Source organism: Lates calcarifer, linkage group LG16_LG22, assembly GCF_001640805.2.
Source record: "Lates calcarifer isolate ASB-BC8 linkage group LG16_LG22, TLL_Latcal_v3, whole genome shotgun sequence".
NCBI classification, from domain to species: Eukaryota; Metazoa; Chordata; class Actinopteri; family Centropomidae; genus Lates; species Lates calcarifer.
The window spans coordinates 20,423,155-20,445,212 of NC_066848.1; the positions used below are offsets into that span (position 1 = coordinate 20,423,155).

The 22,058-nt window shown below is 40.1% G+C and overlaps 1 protein-coding gene across 1 annotated transcript in view; it reads left to right on the forward strand.

The window, feature by feature from the left end:
- LOC108872871 (spectrin beta chain, non-erythrocytic 1-like) overlaps positions 1 to 22,058 on the forward strand; it is a 122,671-nt gene that overhangs the window by 69,031 nt on the left and 31,582 nt on the right. The window contains 20 exon segments of the mRNA XM_018660771.2: positions 2,671 to 2,822; positions 7,986 to 8,159; positions 11,413 to 11,504; positions 11,914 to 11,994; positions 13,592 to 13,707; positions 13,799 to 13,911; positions 14,032 to 14,219; positions 15,750 to 15,867; positions 16,356 to 16,514; positions 16,887 to 16,982; positions 17,489 to 17,695; positions 17,823 to 17,976; positions 18,082 to 18,233; positions 18,424 to 18,642; positions 19,188 to 19,220; positions 19,222 to 19,269; positions 19,548 to 19,754; positions 19,933 to 20,144; positions 21,824 to 21,875; positions 21,877 to 21,962. Of these exon segments, the coding sequence (XP_018516287.1) occupies positions 2,671 to 2,822; positions 7,986 to 8,159; positions 11,413 to 11,504; positions 11,914 to 11,994; positions 13,592 to 13,707; positions 13,799 to 13,911; positions 14,032 to 14,219; positions 15,750 to 15,867; positions 16,356 to 16,514; positions 16,887 to 16,982; positions 17,489 to 17,695; positions 17,823 to 17,976; positions 18,082 to 18,233; positions 18,424 to 18,642; positions 19,188 to 19,220; positions 19,222 to 19,269; positions 19,548 to 19,754; positions 19,933 to 20,144; positions 21,824 to 21,875; positions 21,877 to 21,962 (2,659 nt within the window).

Here is a 22,058-nt window from a genome sequence, read left to right on the forward strand (position 1 = left end):
TGACAGGATTACTTTATTATTCCATCCCTGCGTCCAGAAAGAACATATTTATGAATCTTTGCAGTGAAGTGATCGTTGGTGTGTGTGTGTCTGTATTAAGATGTCGAATGGACGTAAAATTAAGGATTTAAAGTAAAAGATTCCAGACTGCCTTTTCTTTCACTCTTTCAAAATAACTCTCCCTCCTATCACAGCTAAACCTCTTTAATCAGCTAACTGTGTCATGTGCAGTGTTCCTGGCTCCATTCAGTCGTCCATGTTGCTTCTCTCTCTGGAAATCTGACCGATTGTAGACGCCGTGACGTCTCCTCCACATATTTCCAGCAGCGTTAGTTTGATATCAGCAAGTCGCCACAGTGTGTTTGTGCTGAGTGATAAAGCTGTTGAAGGCCTCTCAACACTGAAGCTATTGTCCTGCTCCAAAGTAACACACACACACACACACACACACACACTTGGAAGGTCATGAATTTGTATGAATGCTTGTTTGCATGTATAAAACAGTCAGGGGTTCTTATGATTCTTATCAGTTTTGCATGTGTGTGTGTGTGCGTGTGTATGTCTGGATGTCTCAGTTAGTCCCGTTTCCTTCCGGGGGTCAAACAGAGTTTGCCCATCTTATTTTCTACACTGAAATTCTGCACTCTCTGACCTGACTGTGTGTGCTATGAGAAAATGTCTTGTGCATGCATGTAACAATTGGTTGTTGTGTTTGTTTAGTTTCGATGTGGCTAGTGAGTAAAGATGGAGACTACTTTGATAAAAAAGAACCAGTCAACACCTGAGAATGCTGATGATGAGTTTAGTTCGAGTGTCATTTGTGTGAAAGATGAGACTTCGTAAGCAAGAAAAGATGACTAATAACTCACAATTTATGTGAACAAATGACATCATAACATCCATGTTATGCTGTATTTATGTCTTGTGATAGTTGCTGTAATAACCAGTTTTTGACTTGAAAATAGCATCAACATCCCAAGCTGTAAATTCCAATCAGGGAAACCCTGATTTTTCCAAGAACCAAGATACATCTGACTTCACTCTCTAAAATACAGAATTGTCAGGAAAAGCAAACAAACATGGATGCCTTGTGCCAGCCATAGGTCATTGTCTGAGTTAGTTAAAATCCAGTTTTAATGGATATAGTGATAGACATGAGTTTTGCACAGTATTGTTGTAAACTCTAGTTCAACTAACTCTGCCATCATGCAGCTGTCTCGAGTTGTCTGATGATGTAAATCTAAGTCGTGGAGATTTTTCCACTTGCTGCTGTCTTCCAACCCAAATGATGACCACATCTCAACAACCCTCGCTGCTAATTCTCTCTACTCTTACCTCAGTAAAGGATCTGCAGCTCGTCTGCAGCTGCAGCAGGGAGCACAGTACTGTAGTGTTTGCTTCTCTTCATTGGCTGCCAGTGGGATGTAAAATTAGATATAAAATGGCAGTTATTACCTGTCAGGTTCTACATGGTGAATATGTTGTGTGCCCATGCGGAAACCAACAGTCTCCCTGTACCTTTTGGATGTTCCCAGGGACCAACTTAAAATTAAGGGAGGCTGTGCACCCGTCTGTCTTGCCCTTAGACTTTGGAATATACCTCTCACTATCAGATCATCCAGCTCAACTGGCTTTTTAAAAAAGCTTCTCAAGATACCATTTTCATGCCCTCATTATCCGTGACTGGATAAGAGCTGAGTCTTGAATTTATTACCATCATCATCAAACAGGTAGTGACAGAGAGATGAGTTAAAATCCGAGCGTCTCCCACTGACAACCAGCTGAAGTTTACAGGTTTGAGATTTTGTAGATTGAAATTGGTCAGTGCTTGTATTATCATCCTGCTGTGACCCGTGACCTTGACCTCTGTCTTCACTGCCGGCTGCTTGAAATATCCACGGAAGACATTCTGAATCTGCTGTCGACTGTTGTTGAGTTACAGAAATCACTAGAGTCCAAAAACACACATATTTAGCAGCTGTGTGTGAGTGCATGTTTCGGGGGTTATGTGGGGGTCATGCCCTCGCCGCCCTCCTGGTGTCAGGCTGTGCATCCTCTTGCTGTGATCGGGGTCAACATGGCAACTGAGCCAGAGTTCAGCCTGAGGAAATTGTGTTTCCAGTATCCTCAGTGTGTGTGTGTGTGTGTGTGTGTGTGTGTAAGCATTAAGAATAACGGTCAGGCCTGTGGGAAATAAACTAAGTTGTGTTGCAGACAGCAGGTGTCTGCTGTCAGGCTACAGTTCATCTGCTGTGTGTGTGTTGTATGTGTGTGTGTGAATACAACAGTGATTTAGATTTAGTCTGCTTTGTCAGACACAGGAAACCTCTCCCTTAAACACGCACACCAGCTTTCCAGGAACAATGAGCCTGTGGGATGCAGAGAACACACACACACACACACGCACACACTCAGAGGAAACACGTACGCATCCAAACACACCTGCAGAGATCAGCAGGACTCAGACCTGCTGCTCTGACAGTACAAACTATCAGAAACAAGAGTTTGACAAACATGCTCTTCCTTAATGGATGAGGAGAAAAATGCTTTTAGACCTTTCTCTTGGAACAAAGTGCAGACTGACTGTAAACTGACTCTATATCTTAGATTCCTTGATGACTTACCACTGATCTCTCGTTTCCTCTCTCTGACTCTGTGTCTCTCATCCAGATGAGCGTGAGGCTGTGCAGAAGAAGACCTTCACTAAGTGGGTGAACTCCCACCTGTCCAGAGTGTCCTGTCGCATCACTGACCTCTACATGGACCTGAGGGACGGGCGCATGCTCATCAAGCTGCTGGAGGTCCTGTCAGGAGAGAGACTGGTGGGTTACATCGCTGTTGGTGCTTTTATTTTGAAAGAGGAGTGCAGGGGTGGAAGGGTCCAGAGGAGGTTGATCAGAGCTCCAGCCTCATGTCTGTGCAGCAAATTACAGTTAAAGGAGCAGTATGTACATTTTTGAGAAATCATTCTTTTATCCTTTTCAGATGCTGGCAATTTTAGATGTTGCTCTGTTGTCAGAGTAACCCCAAATGTATCTGTATCATGTTTCTTTCTTTTTTTTTTTACTTAACTGCAACGTGGCATGAGTCTGAGACTACAGGAGCACAGGGTTAAATGTGCACAGACAGTATATAAACTGTGCACCTTGTTCCACCTTCTTAAGAGTAATAAACGTGTCATTTAAATCAAATGTTTTTATGTTCAGAGACAATAGAATCAGGTTCATATACCAGGAAACACTGAATGAACTGATTGTATTTTTATGACAGATCAGTCCATAAAAATGATTTCATATTAACTTCCTCAGGGCTAGAGTCCCAATCTAGAATCTTCTCCTGGCTGCACACACACAGCTGTTGGTGGTCTCTACTCCCCCACTCTTTTTACCTGGTTGTTTGGTCAGTTTATCTAAAGACAAAATATCCAACATCTATGGCTCTTAACCACACATCACCATGCTCTCTCTCTCTCTCTCTCTCTCTCTCTCTCTCTCTCTCTCTCTCTCTCTCTCGTTGTGTGTACTGTAAAACTAGCAGTAGATAATTTACTGTATGTACTAGTTTACTGTATTTCATATCACTCAATGATGCCGTTTGGAGATACAGTTACTGCCAGTCTCCTGTCACCATGGCGACAGGAATACATTGTTGCTGGACTTGCTGCCCTTTGCATTTCTCTCTGTCTTTCTCTTACTGTATTCTTCTCTCTCTCACACACACACACACTCTTACACTTGCTGTCGAACTGAAAGATATTCAAACTTGCTCAGAACATCCCCAGTGTCACACACACACACACCCGCCTTGTGACTTCCAGTGTGACAAGCCAAACTCTCTTCTTCATTTTCTACTCCTTCTTTTCTTCTTCTTCTTGGCAGTCTGTCCACTCTTCTCTCTCCACTCCGCTGTCATCCGGCCTTTTCACAACCTGCCAAACACCCACAGAGGGAGAAAACACAACTGCACAGTCAGCCACAAATTACAATCTGCTCTATTTCTGATTATTTTACATTTATGTTATACATTCTATATTTTATTTTATTTCATTTTTACTTTTTTGTATATCCTTTATCGGGGCAGAGAGCTAGAGAATCTCTGGCATTTTGGATATTCAATGAGGAGGAAGCAAGGAAAGGACAAACAGAGGAATAATGGGAATGAAGAGAGACAAAAAGAAAGATTGAAATAAAATAAAGGAGAGGACCAGATGATAGTGAAGTGGTAAGCAGGATGGATGGAGGCAGTAACAGTGGGAGACAGAATGGGGGGGTGTTAGAGTTGTGAAAGAAGTCATTGAGTAACTTTGAGGGTTTACATGGAGCCAAAACGCCTCCAGAAGCAGCAAAAGAATCCGAGAGCGAGCGGCTGTTTCCACACTGCAGAGACAGACTTTAAAGGATAATTCCACCTATTACAACATGGGCTTCTTTCATGGTTTGTCCATCTTTTCTATCACTCATAACACGTAATTGGTTTCCTGTTTGTCTGTCTTTACCTTACCCGTACATCAATGCAGCACACAAGGTTTAACCCTGGTGTTCTTCTGTATTTTTGTCATTATCAACAAATCTCATGAAAAGACCCAAAACAACAGTAAGTCCATCTTCTCAGTATCTTCTGACTTCCCTAACCTGTCTGTGGCTCTCAGCTCCAACTGAAACGTAAATCTTAAAAAACATCTCACAAACATATTATTTCATTTAAAAAAAAAGGCTCAGTCATTTTTTAAAACCGATTTCTTAAAACTTTATATAGAATTGGTAGTTAAATCTGTAACAAAGAATCATATTTTATAAGCTCACCATATGGTTTGTGTGTAAAATCTTATTCTGCAAAGTAACAATAGCTGTCAAATAATTGTGTTGTGGTAAGAAGTCACTCTGGAGTAGAATTATAAAGTGACATGAAATGGAAATATTCAAGTGAAGTACAAGTACTGTACAAGTGCAAAGTAGAAGTACTTTTCTTTCCATTGCTGCCAGTGTTTTTGTGAAATGTTGCTCAAATATTAGGAAATGCTGCATTTGTTTGGGACTATTTCCAGCAGTGGATTAATCCACATTTAGTGTTCTAGTGAGTATTTCCGGCAGCAGGATTGTTTATGTGGGACTGAGTCACAAAACTACAGTGTGTGTGTTCATGGTAATGATGGAACATGTCACTCTGGCTCTGGCTTTGACACACCCACAGTACTTGTTAGTAGATACATACATGGGTTTTCACTGTGCAGTACCAGAGCAGGGAGGTGTTAAGGTTTATCTCCAAAGCAAAAATCAAGCACAGAAGTATGGTTAAAGCCCCAGTTGAATAAAGGTTTCCAAAAATTTGGCACTGCAAGCACTGAGAACAAAAATGGGAAGTCCCCACCTCTATGCATGCCACACAACTATCACAGTTAAGTCTAAAGACAGCAACAAAAAAAAAGAAAAAAACTTGTGATGGTGGAAATTCCCGTTTCAGATCAGCACCAAACTGCTGGAGGTACAACTATTTAGTTTGTTTTCAAAGCAGATGGTGCTGATTTGCTGTACGAACCGACCAACACTGAATCTCTGTGTGGCTTTTTTTGAATTCTTTTGCCACCGGCAGACAGCAGTCCAAAATATCTCTGGTTTGAGTCCAGATTCTGAATCACCAGAGTGACTTTTCTCTGGGTGGTGTTTATGTGTCTGTGTGAGGAAAAGCAAAGACAGCAGTGTTATTGTTGGATGACGTCCTGGTTGTAGTGTAGATGGTCAGTGTTGGATAGAGAACATGTGGTGTGGACGGCCTGGAGGATGTAACATCGCCTCTCTGACAGCTCAGGCATTTATTTTATTATAGTTATTTATTATTACTATGTTTTGTTTAAATTATTTTTCAGGATTTAAACATTCATCATCCTAAACATGTCTGTGTCATCCAAAGGACTCATTTCCAGCTGTACATACCCAACAAATAGAAAGACATTACAGCTCAACAATATATGTGAAATTAAGAAAATGAAAAATATAAAACGGTCTCTGGCAGCATATTATAGTGGAGCATCACCTGAAATGATGACCTGCCCCGCTGACGTCAAGAGAAATTATGACACTTACCCAAAATTTCCAAGTAAAGCAGCTATTGTCCAGAACATCATGCTTTATCCACCAAACATTTCCAGCTCTCTTGGCTCCGTGTGTTGTCAGAGGTTGTTTCCAGCTTCAGATATGAAATCCATAACACTGCTGGCTCCATCTATCTGTAAAGGCCTCTGTAGAGGTGATATTTGTACAGATGTCCTGTACATCTTCATTCAAAACGTGAGAGGACATTTACGCAAAGTACTTCAGTGCTTGCGCAAGAGAGAGAGTGCAACACAGTACACAGGCTACAATGACCAATTACTCAAATTCTGCTCTGAAGTAGCAGTACTAAACCAGAGCTGCACGCTGCAGTGGCTGAAAAAAAAGAAAATCTGAATTTTTTGAAGTTGGGGGAAGTGGAAGCAAACTGTTTCATCCATCATATTCAGGTGAGGGTGGAAAAACTCATGGCACAAGCAGAGAAGAGGAAGCAGTTAAAGAGCTCGCTGAAGTTGGTTTGATAATCACCAGCTGGACACATGCTTTACCCAGTACAGTCTGAGTCAAGTTGAAGTCAGTTAAAAGGTAGATACTGACCAGGACTTGTATTGTATTTTATTACCATTACATCTGTGTTAACTGCATTGGTGCCCTGCATCTCAGTCTGCTCCTCCAGAACATCCTGTGGATTTAATCCTCCATGTATCATGCAGACAGAATACATCGGCTAGCCATATAAATTTAAACACACCAGCTAAGAAACAGATAGATTCATTACATTGTTGTTTAATTTAAATAAAGCATCTGAGTAGCAGTCTAAAACCACTGGCAGGGATGAAGACTGGTGGTCTAACATCTGTCCGAACTAAAAACCCTGATACTCCCTCCTCTCTTCATGTTTTTGGCTGTACTGTCACATTCACCCTCAGTTGATTTACTGATTTTGTTGTTAGTTTGTTGGTTATTTGTTGTGTAACAACAGAGCTGTCAGACATCTGTCTGATTCAGGTCTGACTCTTCTGTAAAGTAGGTTACCACAGTGTTAAATCACCCTGAAAATCCCTCCACTATGATAATATCTGACTCCTCTTCATTGAGAGTCATTCAGTGTCTGCCACTGCCTCTGCCACTCACTGACACTTGGAGCTGATGCCAACACGTCCTGTCTGTTATCACAGAAACATCACAGGGGCTTTTCTTTCTGTATTTGTTTTTTGACACCAATTACCTCACCTACACAGCTTCATTTTATTTCTTCCCTTTTCTCAGAACAAAATAAAATCTCTCCTAGACGAGATGAAGTGAGTAAAGGAAGGATTCCTTGAAGGATATGAATGGAGATAAGACTAATAAAAGGTTCATTAAATTAATTTATTCCTGAGGTTGAACAGCTAATTGCCAGCATATTAAAGAAGTGAAATAGCACAGATCCTGTCAGTAAATGTAATAGAGACTGAATATTTCAGGTTTTTGTTGGGTCATTTTATTAAAAAAAACATACAGCTCCCACTGCTTGCCTCCTGAACCTTAATATCCAGCACCAATTCTTAACTGTACAACTAAAGATCTTTTTGTTTCTGGATAAGCGTACTGTAACATTTGACTCAGAGCCACAGTTTTGGTTAACATTCATATAAGTTATTGATTTTTGGAAATATTTATTGCTTCAAGTATTAACAACAGTTTTACTGTTTTGGGATGTTTGTACCAAGGAAATCCTTTGAGAATATGACTTATATAAATTAAGTCCAGTAAAAGTTGAAACTCTCAGTCAGAAAAAAAAAAAAAATAATCAAAACAAAGAGTGACGGTTTTGAAACCGGTCAGCTGTGTCTGCAGCTGTTTTCTTCTTCATCATGTTTATATGGCTGCATAAAGCTGTTCACAGTTTCTGGTTTTTGAGTGCTGTAAATAAACGGAGTTCTGTTTTTGTTTCAGCCCAAACCCACCAAGGGCCGGATGCGGATCCACTGTCTGGAGAACGTGGACAAGGCTCTGCAGTTCCTAAAGGAGCAAAGGGTTCATCTGGAGAACATGGGCTCCCATGACATCGTAGACGGAAACCACCGCCTCACCCTGGGTCTTATCTGGACCATTATCCTCCGCTTCCAGGTAAGAGGCCACCTTTTGCATCCCAAAAGGAGGTGTACATCAGACACATCAGAAGACTGTACAGGTGATAAGGGTCATGTGCCCTAGCACCTTCTATTTTCAGGTCAAAGCACATTGAACAATTTTGCATCCCAACATGGATTTATATTGCTTCTATATGAGCCCATCTTGTCTTTTTAACTTGCTGTAAATAAGCTACCAGGTGCTAACATTCCCAGTTATTATTTTGCAACCCAAAAACTTAGAGGAATCTGCTGTCTATGATCAGCCTAATTAAATTTTGGATATTCAGGCACACTATGTTCCCTTTCTGTTAAGAAGTCAAAGGGCTATTTTGCATCCCCAAATTAATAAAATACACAGTCAGTCATTCATATTGAGGGGTATGCTTGTTATGTTTGGGGCCTGCCATTATCCTTCACGCATAGTTTATTTTCTGGTCTTACTATTTTGCATCCCAGTCACATTACATATCTCAAATGGGACATTGCCTTTAATGTCCAAATAACAGAATGAAAAAATAAAAATAAAAACACTGTGATGTTTGTCAAGTTAAGTCAAGTCAAATTTTATTTATATAGCGCCAATTCACAACAGAAGTTATCTCGAGGCACTGTACACATAGAGCAGGTCTAGACCGTACTCTTTATCTTATAAAGTCCTATCAGACTTCTCTGCTTGTAGTGAAGTAGTACCTGTTTTATTTTGCCTCTTCCTATGATAGTATAGCAGCTCACATTTTCTCAAAATAGTGGAACTTTACTTGACATTTTGGATCATACTCTGCACAGCAACTATTCCTTAGTTGAATCCCAAAATAAGTAAAATGAGCACAGTCTATCTGGGTCATTGTACTTACTTTGCATCCCAAAATGGGTTAAATGAGTTCAGTTTGGTGAGATGAGATCAGGATAGAAAATGAGCCAGTCAAGTGTGGATTCACCTGGGCCCTTGGACTATTTTGAGATGATGGGCCACATTACTATTTTGGATCCCAAAATGAACAAAATATATAATATATATGGACAATTACAATATATTCATATCAGAGGAGTAGTCCTCTGATGCACAGGCATTGTGCTCCATATCATGTTAATGAGTTGCTTGCTCATTAGGGATACAAAATAGTTCAAACCTAATCAATATGGGAGTATACCGTGCTGAAATTCTTAGATTACTCAAGTGATGGTCAGCCATCAATCTTACATTTTCAGGTAGTTGTTTTTAGTAACTCCAGTGACAAAAATGTCCTGGGATAAAGTTTTGGAAAAACACCTTTTAGATAAGTTTAAACAAAACTGTGCTCTAGCTTCCAAAATGACTATCAAGCTGAATTACTGTCATAATAATATGTCAGGCTTTATTATGATGATTGATTTTAATAAGTTCTACTTAATTTCTGCAGCGCTGGTATAAAGTGATATTGCTTTCTAATCCTACAAATGTGACGTTGCTAAATATTTAATAATTTACTGAAATATGAAGAGTTGTGAGTTATATACTTACTATTTTACTGCTCCAGCAATTAGTCCTGAGGTTCTTTATCTGCTTCAAACACACTGATATTAGTGAATAAGTGAAGTGTATATGACCAAAACCACAGTTAGACAACCAGTCAGAAAACAGACTCGTAACGTGATTTAACTGTATGTTGATGGTGTTGTCGTGTCAGTTGGGTGATGATGTCATTGTTAGGGACACTGAACAGTTGGGAAAATGGGTGAAAAGGATTTAGATTTTATAAGCCATGAGGATTAAAAAACTCTTTTTGGTGGGTTTAAATCCTGCGATGGAGGAGTGAGGGTGAAATGGAGCCGAGTGACAGAAGGACTACAGTGTGAGTCTGTGTGTGTTTGTGTGTGTCTTATATATGCATTGGCAGTGTTGATGTTGCTGATCTCTGGTTCAGATGTTGCTCACGCTTCTGTCATACTGAAACTGATGGATGTCAATCAATGAAGGTGAGATGGGCTCTTGTACTTCTGTCTTTGTGAGAAGCAGGAGAAGAGAGTGTTCATACACTTTTGGAAATTGAGGACATTTTTAAAATGTCATATATGTTTTGGACAGTTTAAGAAATTGTGGACATTTTTGGATTGTAAGGTATGGGGAGAGAGAGTACATTTTAAGAAAGTGACGACATGTTAGGAAAGTGTTGACATTTTTGTAAAGTGAGGACATTTTAAGAAAGAGAGGACATACTTATTATGTAGTGAGGATTAACCTCTTTGGAAAGTTAAGCCATGTTTGATAGTTAAGACAGTTTTATAAAGTCTGGACATGTGGATTGCGAGGACATATTTATTAAGAAGACTTTTTTCAGTAAGTGAAGACATTGACAACATTTCAAAGGTCTAAGAGTTGGTTTTAGGGTTATTGTAGGAACTACATTAATGTTAGAGTGAGGTCTTAGTGAATGTCCTCACAAGTGTTGAGGTCCAGACATGTGTGTTTGTCAGCATGGTCATTTGTGCAAAGTAAAGATGTCCTGGTTGATTGTCACTTTCTTCTGCAGGCTGTTTGTCAGGATTCAGTTAAGATTCAGAAAAAGATTAAAATAAAAGTCCTGTGTGTTGGCTCATGCTGACTTTGGTCTGAGGTCCAATGTTGCATTCAAGGTCTTTGGGCATAAATGGGCAAAGGTAACAACTGGGGATTTTTTTGTTTATTTTGTTTAAAGATGCCATGATCTCTGAGTATGGGCACTGTTGCCTCACAACAAGGTTCCAGGTTCGCTCAGGGCTTTTGTTTGCATGATTTTCCTCCAGGTACTCCAGCTTCCTCCCACAGTCCGAAGACATGCATGTTAGGTTATAATTGGGGACTCTAAGTGTGAACGTGAGTGTGAATAGTTGTTTGTCTCTAAATATCAGCCATGCAGTCTGTACAGGGTGTACCCCACCTTTCGCCCAGTGTCAGCTGGGATTGGCTCCATTCCCCTGTGACCCTTAAAGGATAAGTGGCATAGATAAAGAATGGATGGGATGAATACACGGTGCATGTTGTTGCTCTTAATCCTCCTTATTTCCTTTATTTTTAACTAAATTTTTGAGGTTGTCTTTTATGTTTAGTTTATATTTCATTGAAATCACCATAATCACTTAATATTAAACACAAACTGAACATTCAGCCGGTACTTCTGTTCTAGTTGTGGATGATGATGACAGATTTGCATTGAGTTTCACACATTAGACCACTTCTAACATATCCATTATATCAGCACTTACACTCTGTGTCTGTCTGTGTGTCTCAGATCCAGGACATCAGTGTGGAGACGGAGGATAACAAGGAGAAGAAGTCGGCTAAAGATGCTCTGCTGCTCTGGTGTCAGATGAAGACTGCAGGGTGAGAGTCTACACATGAGTTTAAGAGCTATTCCCTAGATGTCTAGAGATCACTGATGGGGAAATGTTGTGGTTTCCAAAGTTCAGACACATTTCTCATCAGCCCTGTTTCCTCCCGCTCCCTTCCCTGAAGTGGATAAATATGTTGAAAGTGATTTTTTTTTTTTTTTTTTAACCATTCCTCCAGACTCTCTGTAAACTTTCCTTCTGTTTGCTGTGGAAGAAAAGTACCTTTTAAATCTGACCTAATATGAGTGGGGCTAAAATGCTCAGTGATGGTCCCATTAGTTTAATTATACTAACATGACTAAATAAATGTGATGTCATGTGATAATTAAAAACATTAAATAGAGTTTTCAGTTTTGTTAGTCTTATGTGAGCATCTGACGAGCTGTGATTTCCTCTTCCAGGTATCCAAACGTTAACATCCACAACTTCACCACCAGCTGGAGAGATGGGATGGCCTTTAACGCTCTCATCCACAAACACAGGTAGGAACTCAAACTGAACTGTATCATATTCATTAAAGGGCTGCTGTTTTGTGCTGGGAAAATGGAAGAAAAGCAGTGTTAGTAAGAACAGGATTTCTGCAAGCCTTGAAAAGCATCAAAATCATTTTTTTAAGTCCTTGGAAGGCATTAAGCCCTAAATTTATTAAATTCCATTTCCAACGGTCTTGGATACTTTTGGCTGCAGTAGACAGTAACATTAGTGATAACTTTTGGCTGTCAGGAGACAGCTGTTAGGAAGCTCGTCCACTCATAATAGACAAGTGTTGATTTTAGCAAAGAGATACAAGACAACTACAAATGATGGTCTGGTTTATAGTAATTTTTTCTCTCTGAACTCAATTTGAGTCTCCTTGAGTTGTCCTTTTGTGTCTTTGTGGTGGTTTTGTGTGTCTCTGAGATAGTTTTACCTGTTTTTTTTAGTCTTTTAACTGAGCTCTGTTAATATTTATCTGAGCAGAAATACTGATAGTCACTTCAGTAATGCATCCATGGGTCCAGGTCATTAACTGACTGATTATATTACCAGGAATTATGTTGTATATGGCTGCAAAGTACTCAAAATGTACTGCAATTATGAATGAATTTAATAATAAGTAATAATAGGTCTTATTGTTTGTTTGCCATCCTTCTTTGGCCATGAAAAAGGTAAATTGCAGTCTGTGTGCTATTAAATTTAATTTGGTGAACACTGCTGAAACCTTGAAAAGATACTTGTTTGTGCTAATGAAATAGTCTGTGTGATGGAAATGTGTACAAGTAGCCTGATACATCACAGCAGCCTGAGCAGTTTCATCAGACATGTACAAAAGGAGACAAACTATCACCAGAGTTAACATAATGAAAACACTTAATTGACAGCCATAAAATAAATTGATGGACATGAACAGGCTTAAAGCAACACACAGGCTGCGACTGGTTTTCATGAGCACTATTTCATTTCTCTGAAAAACAACATATAAGTCATGGGACCAAGACTGTGTAGAATGTATAACAAACATTTGTGAAATATAAATAAATTGTATGCATAGGGGCTTTAAGGAGAAACTCACTATCACTCCCAAACACCAGTAACTCCACCATTACCGGACCATCAGACCCTGTGTGTTTCCTGCTGTACCACTGCAGACAGTCTTGTCTTTAATAACTGTCTCAGCTGACTGTCAGCAGACCTTTTTCCTTCAAACCTCTGACATTAAGACTTAAAACATTTCTTTATGCACATTGAACTATAATTATATTAGTGTTTTCTTTTCAGTATGAACTGCATATTAGTCATCCACATCTTCCTTTTTCTATGCCTTTAATCTTACACTGCCAACATTACAAGCAACCAGTAGTAAGGTCACAGGTCACAGCTGCTGAGACGTGCAACAGTAATTTGTCTAACCCCAGATGGAAAGTGAAATTCATTCAAACCAGGGGATATGAGTTGAGAAGAAAATATTTTAATCATGGCATATTAAAAAATGTAGTTAAAATGAACATTTTTTGTGGAAATCAGTGTTATCTGCTGATGGCTCCTGTTTAACCTTTCTCTGTTTCTGTTTTTGTTTGTTTGTTTGTTTGTCCTCTTCAGACCAGACCTGATTGACTTTGATAAACTGAAGAAATCGAACGCTCACTACAATCTGCAGAATGCCTTCAACCTGGCCGAGCAACACCTGGGCCTCACCAAACTGCTGGACCCCGAGGGTGAGAGAGGACACACTCGCACATATGCACACACTCATATGTGTAAATCATATATGTTATTCACTCTGATTTTGTGTGTCTGCATGTGCAGACATCAGCGTGGACCACCCTGATGAAAAGTCCATCATCACCTACGTGGTTACCTATTACCACTACTTCTCTAAGATGAAGGCACTGAAGGTGGAGGGGAAGAGAATCGGCAAGGTGAAATCTGACTTCCTACACATCAGATTTATGTTCTCACCTCAACAGACATTAAAGGGCCATTCTATTGTTTTTGGTGTTTTTTTAAAAAAAACATGTTTCTACTGGTGTGTTGCCCAGGTTCTGGACAATGCCATCGAGACAGAGAAGATGATCGAGAAGTACGAGTCTCTGGCATCTGACCTGCTGGAGTGGATCGAACAGACCATCATTATCCTCAACAACAGGAAGTTTGCCAACTCTCTGGTGGGAGTCCAACAGCAGCTGCAGGCCTTCAACACATACCGCACCGTGGAGAAACCACCAAAGTCAGTATACACTCTATGTATAGCTCATGATAACTTTAAACTTTGCTCAAATTTTACCACAGTATGTGGCAGGGTGAGGTCAAAGGGGCAGGAACAGGAAAAAAGTTATAAAATTAGTTATTGTAGTTTGGCTGTGGTCATCATTTGGAGCGGTCAAACAGTTTATAGACTAAGATTAAGGCACCTACAGTCCCCTGATTAGTGTCAGTAATTGTACACCTCAAAGTCATGACTCAAATCTGAACAGACACAAAACATATATATTTAGATTAGGTATGACATGTACTTTTGGAGGACAACGGTACCTCTGATGTCCATCACAAATAGTCACTCATAAATCTGCACAGAAATCATAGAAAAAAACCCTCCTTGTAACTCCAGAACTTGTCTGAGAATCATCATGTTTTTACCTTTTCTTTAGTGTCACAGTAATCCAGTGATAGCTGTCTGTGCATCCATGTAACACTGCAGACAGTAGGTACTAACAGCTAATTTGGCAGATAAGAAATGAAAAGTGAGCTGGAGTCAGATGAGATACAAACTGTTAATTAGTGTTGAATAAGGAAAAAACACTCTGAAATCTCTGCTCTGTGTGACATGAATGTCGTTATTTATCTCAGCTGAGAGAGAAGACTCACATACTGTCATAGTATGAATCCTCTAATGAAGCAGCAAGATACTTCACACGTTATGTGCTGACGTAAACAAGACACACTTCCATGTCAACAACTGACCCGGGGGAGACACTTCTACAAGGCTCGAGGAATTTTCGACTAATCTGCCAAGTCTCAAGAAGAACAATGACCATTAGGATGAAAACACATTCAACAGTAAACTCTCTCTAAGTGGAAAAAAAAACAGATTAAGACACACACAAGCCAAATGAAAGTAACAAAAACACACCTCCCAGCATAGTGCACAGGTTCCCTCCCTCTCTCCTTTCACCTCTGAGTGTAAACCAGACATTTCACAGTTTGTTACTCATCACTCATTTCTGTGTTAAACCACAGTTTTCCTCCCACACAGGCCAAGGGAGGATAACAACCAAAAAACAAAACCAGCTGAGTCTGACTCTGACCAGGAATTCAGATGAATTTTCCTGCAAAGAGTCAGATCAGATTGGAACGTGATTTCATACAAACAGCTGCAGAAATGAAGGGAAAAAATGAAAACATGGATTTTTGTAATCATGAGGGAGGTTCACTCTTTGCTTTTTGCTTATTATATTACATATTTCATGTATAGAATTTCAGCTCTGCAATTAATATGAACTTTGTGCTGCTTACAATGTTCCATTTTTGTTGAGATTTTATCTCTCTTTTCTATTAGACTCTGTTATATTGTAAAGGTTTTTTCCATCATTCTGTCCTTGTGGTTGAAAGTAAACCAGTAATTGAAGCCAAGTATTTGAAACTAAAATTTAATGGCCTCAAAAATGATCAGTCTCAAAAATGATTCCTCTCAATACATTAAGGCTGTGTGATGCTTACGCACCTGTTGATTGTCTGGTTGCGTTTGTTGTGTGTGTAGGTTCACAGAGAAAGGAAATCTGGAAGTTCTTCTGTTCACCATCCAGAGTAAGATGAGAGCCAACAACCAGAAAGTTTACACTCCTCGTGAGGGCAAACTCATCTCTGACATCAACAAGGTAACTGCACCTGCTGTGATCATTCACTATGATTAGTCTGAATGTGTCTGTGGTAGGTAACTGCAGAAACGTTTTACTGTTGACCATGTAAAATCAGACTATTATACTTTTTCATTTTAAGTGGAGAGTTCAGGTGTATTTTCAATGGAATGACACCGTCCTCCAACAGCGTTTGAGCTTTTTTTATTTTTTATTTAAGTTAACAAAGGAGATAAAAAAATATCAATAAAAAATTGTTGAAAAAAGGAAAACAAATACCTCTTCTTAGTGTCAAAGACATGTGTAGTTTATGTTAGAAACAATGACATTAAGAGATAAAAATCATAGTAACAATATAAAAAGACACAATGTGAACATCTGTCTATTAAAATCCTTCAAAACTGATAAATTACCCTTTCACTCAAGTGTGTCACCTAACATTTTAGTCATCGTTTGTGTCGCTGTTTTGCTAATATTGTGTGTATCGCTTATGCATGCGTTTGTTTTAGGCATGGGAGCGTCTGGAGAAGGCGGAGCACGAGCGGGAGTTGGCTCTGAGGACAGAGCTGATTCGTCAGGAGAAACTGGAGCAGCTGGCCCGACGTTTTGACCGCAAAGCCGCCATGAGGGAGACCTGGCTGAGTGAGAACCAGAGGCTCGTCTCTCAGGTAACACACACAACATAATCTGTGTGGATCATGTATGTGTTTTTGCCTTTTTGCCACATTTAACTGAGTTTTTACCATGCAGTGGGAAAATAAATTGTACATACAAAAATATGTTTGATCTCAGTAACAACTAAAAGTATCAAGACCGATGTCAAGGCAGATTCCTCTGTCACATTTGACATAGTATTACAAACAGCAATTCACACATCAAATGCAAATTCAGAATTTAGAAAGCCTGGTCCTTTTTCATTTTCACATAGATTCTAATTTCTAAGCCATTAAGAGATTTCTAAACTAATAATGGATCTCTCTCCTCTCCTTGTTTCCTTTCCTCTCTCATCTCCTTGTTTCCTTTTCTCTGTCATCCTCCAGGATAACTTTGGATTTGACCTCCAGGCCGTGGAAGCTGCCACCAAGAAACATGAGGCCATAGAAACAGACATTGCAGCCTATGAAGAGCGAGTCCAGGTCAGTTCATCACCTGGATCATTTTTTGAACACTGGACCATCTGCTGTGTGTTCAGGTTTAAACCCAGGATTAGATTGGAATAATCTTAAATCATGTGGAATTAAGCTTTGATCAGATGGGACTAGGTATATGGGTCTTAACTTTGATCCATTTAATCTCATTGAGTAAATAGGCACAAACATTGAGCATAGATGTCTTGATGTCAAAGATGTAAGCATAGACCGGATGGATTAAACCTTAATTAGAAAGTCTAAACCATGATGTGATAGGTGGATTTTAGTCTTAATTGGTCTCAACTTTTATTAAATTAGCATTGATCAGATTGTTCTAAACCGTAATGACATGACTGAACATCATGAGAGCATGGGCTGTGTAAAGTTTTGATCTGGTGGGTCTACACCTTCATCTTTTCTAGTGTAGTAAACCAGAACAAGGCAAATCTGTCTTTTGTTGTCCATCCATCCCTCCCTCAACCCGTTCTCTTAACTCCCTCTCACTGGTGCAGGCGGTGGTTGCCGTGGCGAAGGAGCTGGAGGCGGAGAGTTACCATGACATCAAACGCATCACAGCCAGGAAGGACAACGTGATCCGGCTGTGGGAGTACCTACTGGAGCTACTGAAGGCCCGCCGGCATAGACTGGAGCTGAACCTGGGCCTCCAGAGAGTCTTCCAGGAGATGCTCTACATCATGGACTGGATGGATGAGATGAAGGTACGGAAGGGCGAGAGGTCCAAGTAATAGTTCTAGTTTTACTTAGTACTTGGTGGTAAAATAGCACTAAAATCCTTTTGTAAATAGAAGATGTTTTGACCTGTGACCCTGGTTTCTCTCCGTGCAGATGCTGCTGCTCTCTCAGGATTATGGGAAACACCTGCTTGGTGTGGAGGACCTGCTGCAGAAACACGCTCTGGTGGAGGCTGACATCGGCATTCAGGCTGACCGAGTCAAAAACGTCAACAGCAACGCTCAGAAGTTCTCCAACGACACAGAGGGTGAGACGGACAGATGGACGGACACATAGAGTAGCTTCGTCTTGCAGAAGAGATGAGCAGGACAGTAATCATTTTTCTCCTCCTTCTTCTCTTGGTCCCTCTCAGGTTATAAGCCCTGTGATCCACAGATCATCAGGGATCGAGTCGCTCACCTGGAGTTCTGTTACCAGGAGCTGACCCAGCTCGCAGCTGAGCGGCGAGCTCGCCTTGAGGAGTCCCGTCGCCTGTGGAAGTTCTTCTGGGAAATGGCAGAAGAGGTTATTTTTATTAATTTTACTACTGTTATTGGCAGTCTATCTGGTGTTTTGGGGCTGTGGATCAGTCTCTGTTTGGATTTGGATATTGGGATATTTGCTCCCCATCTTTTCGTTATTATCAGAATTAAAAACTGTCTGTGTTTGTTCTGAGGTGATGTAACTGAGGCCTGAATGTGTCTGTGGTTTGTAGGAGGGATGGATCAGGGAGAAGGAGCAGATCCTGTCCTCTGAGGACTACGGGAAGGATCTAACGGGCGCATTGCGACTGCTGAGTCAGCACAAGGCCTTCGAAGATGAGATGAGTGGGCGATCTGCCCACTTGCAGCAGACCATCAAACAGGGCGAAGAGCTGGTGGCCAACAACCATTTTGGAGCTGACAAGATTAAAGAACGAATCCAGGACATCCAGGTATGCTGCACCTGCACCTGAGAGTTTAAAATTAAAATTTGTTTTTACTCTGTAAATTTGAGGCTTTAAAAAGTATCTTTTAATTATGTTTTTGGAGGTCTTTTCAATGCACAACTGCTGGTTTATTTATCCAGTTTCAATGGATACAACCAGGGCTAGTTTTACAATAGCTACCACTGAGGACACAGAGTTTTTTCAACCTGTTACTATTTTTATTATTCATTATTTATTTTAAAGAAAATACCAACAAAATATTTACCACTGACAGGGCCTAATTTCTTTGCTTACATTTAAATGTACGCTGTATTTATATTTACATGACAAAAATAAGACCTTCGGTTTGGCGTCTTTTTAACTTTTCTTCCCTCTTTCCTTTGTTTGATTTTACATTTGTACTATTAACGCGGTCTGGAACAAAGAAAAAACTCTGGGCAGAGGAAATAATGAATTTGCATGTAAATCCCTCCTTAGACATCCAGAATCTAATGTTACTATTGCGTAAATAAAACCTTTCCTCCCCCCTCCCTTCCCTCTCTGTGCTGTAGGAGCAGTGGGCGGCTCTGGAGCGTCTTTCTGCTGTTCCGTAAAGCTCGTCTGCAGGAGGCCTGCAACCAGCACCAGTTCCAGGTGAAAACACTTGCACCTCTGAGACATGAACATGATTGGATTTGAAAGTACAAAATTACAGTTTCTCTTCCTCCTTGTATGACTTAGTTCTTCATAGTGATCTTACAGCCAGAAAGACAACAATACCTACAGCTGTTTCCTGAAAAAACGAAATTAAGTAAATGTAAATATTAAGACATCTGCAAGAAACAAAAACACCTAAAAAGAAAGATTACTAGGTAGGACTAGGACTAAGAAACTTTTTTTTGATTATATCAAACTTCATTTCCTCTTTGTAGGCTGACGCTGACGACATCGACACGTGGATGCTGGACGTGCTGAGGATTGTCTCCAGTGTCGACGTTGGCCACGACGAGTTCTCCACTCAGGCTCTGGTGAAGAAACACAAGGATGTGGCCGAGGAGATCGCCAGCTACCGGCCCGTCATCGAAGCCCTGCACGAACAGTCTTGCACGCTCCCGCCCGAGAAGGCCAACTCTGAGGAGGTGAATGTAAAATGTTTGAATGTAAAAGTCAACCAGAGGTCCATTATTTATTTTATGTAAAGATCTGAGACTGTTAAAGTGTAAAATTGAGGTTATGTCTGTCATTTGTTTTTATTTTTTTCTGGAAGACACTGCACTGACTGATGACCTGTGGTTGTTTTTGGTCTTGTATTTGCAGGTTCAAAGCCGGCTGGCGGGCATTGAGGAGCGTTATAAGGAGGTGGCAGAGCTGACGCGGCTCAGGAAGCAGGCGCTGCAGGACGCTCTGGCGCTTTACAAGATGCTGAGTGAAGCCAACGCCTGTGAGGTGTGGATCGATGAGAAGGAGCAGTGGCTCAACAGCATGGAGATCCCAGAGAAACTGGAGGACCTGGAAGTAGTCCAGCACCGGTAAGGCCCAGACCAGAGGGTTTAGTCAAGCCGCTGTGTACAGAGCCTGGGTTTATGTAGAAGTAATAATCTTTATTTTTTGTCACCCTTTTAAAAATAGTAGGTGTTTTGCAATCCAATAAAAGCATAAAAGAGTAAATACAAGCCAGAGAAGTAGAGTGAGAGTCCCTAGAGTCAGAAAAGCTTAATTTTTTGAGGCTGGACACAGCTCTAGGAGAACTGACTGTCATTCAAGCAGCTACACCCACAAACAAATGTTTTTAAAGCCTTAATGAAACAACAAACTTCTTTCACAGTGGACAGTCCCTGTTAAGTGTTTGTTTTTGGGAGAGGGGGCCATTTTCCCCTTGGTGGTGCATTCATGGACGTGCTGACATCATAGAATTACTTAGTTAACTTGATTTCGATTTGATTCATATGACAGCATGCGCATGACACATTTGCCAAAACATTCACAAAATAAAAGAAAAAAAAAGACTGAATCCAAAATGCAGCGATTTTACAAATTGTGATCAACAGCCAAAAATCTAACAATATTCAGCTAACACTCACAATTGACAAAGTAAAAATAAAAAAAACTTGTTCAGTGGTGAGGAAACCACTGAAGCTACAACTAAGGAATTATTTGAGAATTCATCTCTTATCAGAATAGTCAGTTATTTTCCTGTTGGCAACAAACAGATTAATAGACTGATTCAGCTCTACCTCGTACGCACCTCCATTTGTGGTTATTATAGTTATTGTGGACTTTGAGGTGTAAAATCAGTAGTTTTCTATTTTAAATACAGGTTGTGTTCTATCAGTTTGGTTGTTGTTTGGGTGCTGCAGCAGAGACAGTCACAGTGAGACTGTGGGAACCAGAGCAGTAAAGTGTTGTTTACACCAGACTGTGTGTGTATGTGTGTATATGTGTATGTGCGTGTGTGTGTGTGTGTGGTGTGACTGTGGTTACACGGTTCATTCACAACAGCTTCTGACTGGTTTTCAGCCGCTTGTCTTTCCGTATTATTTGACCACAAAGCATCACATGGATCCTCTCCCAGTCTCTGGTTAATTTTGTGTGTGTCTCTGTGTGTCTGTGTTCTTTTATATTTGTAAGGACAAGATCATTTAGACCTGTAGAGTGAGGACATTGTAGAGGGAGACAACTAGGTTGACTGAAAAACTGAAAAATAACCAGCAACTATTTTGATTTAAACTGTGTAATAGTTTCAATGATTTTTAAATCAAAAATATTAGAAAAATTATAAACATACTCTGGTTCCAGCTTCTCAAATGAGTTTGACTCTGCTTATTTTACACTTAACTGTGGTGGTTGGAAGTTCAATTGTATAAGCGAAAAAAATTGTGGTTTTCTTTCTCAACGAGAGCCCAACCACTAAATATCGACATGGCCAATATTAACGGAGAATAATATCTTAAAATATGTACATAAATGAGTGTATGTGTTAGCCACCAGAGAGCACTGACTGCCTGAACTTTGTTTTTACACTGTAACATGTCCCATTCACTTCATATCTGGTTCACAATTCTGTAGTAATCTAATTGAAATGATCATCATTAAAAATGTTGATTTATATTAAGTATTTATGTTAAGAAATATATAAGTTTATTTATCACTTTTTAGAATTTCAGTGTTGATGTTTCCAGTGGTTTCTAACTCCTACATCTCTGTCCAGGTTTGAGAGTTTGGAACCAGAGATGAACAACCAGGCTTCCCGTGTTCGCCGTGGTGAACCAGGTTGCCAGGCAACTGATTCACAGTGGACATCCCAGTGAGAAGGAAATCAAAGCCCAGCAGGACAAACTCAACACCAGGTAATCTAACTGGGATTAAATCAGATCATAAAACTGGGATTATAGACCTGTTTACTCAGTCTTTAACTATGTGACTTAGATTAAACTGGTTGATAA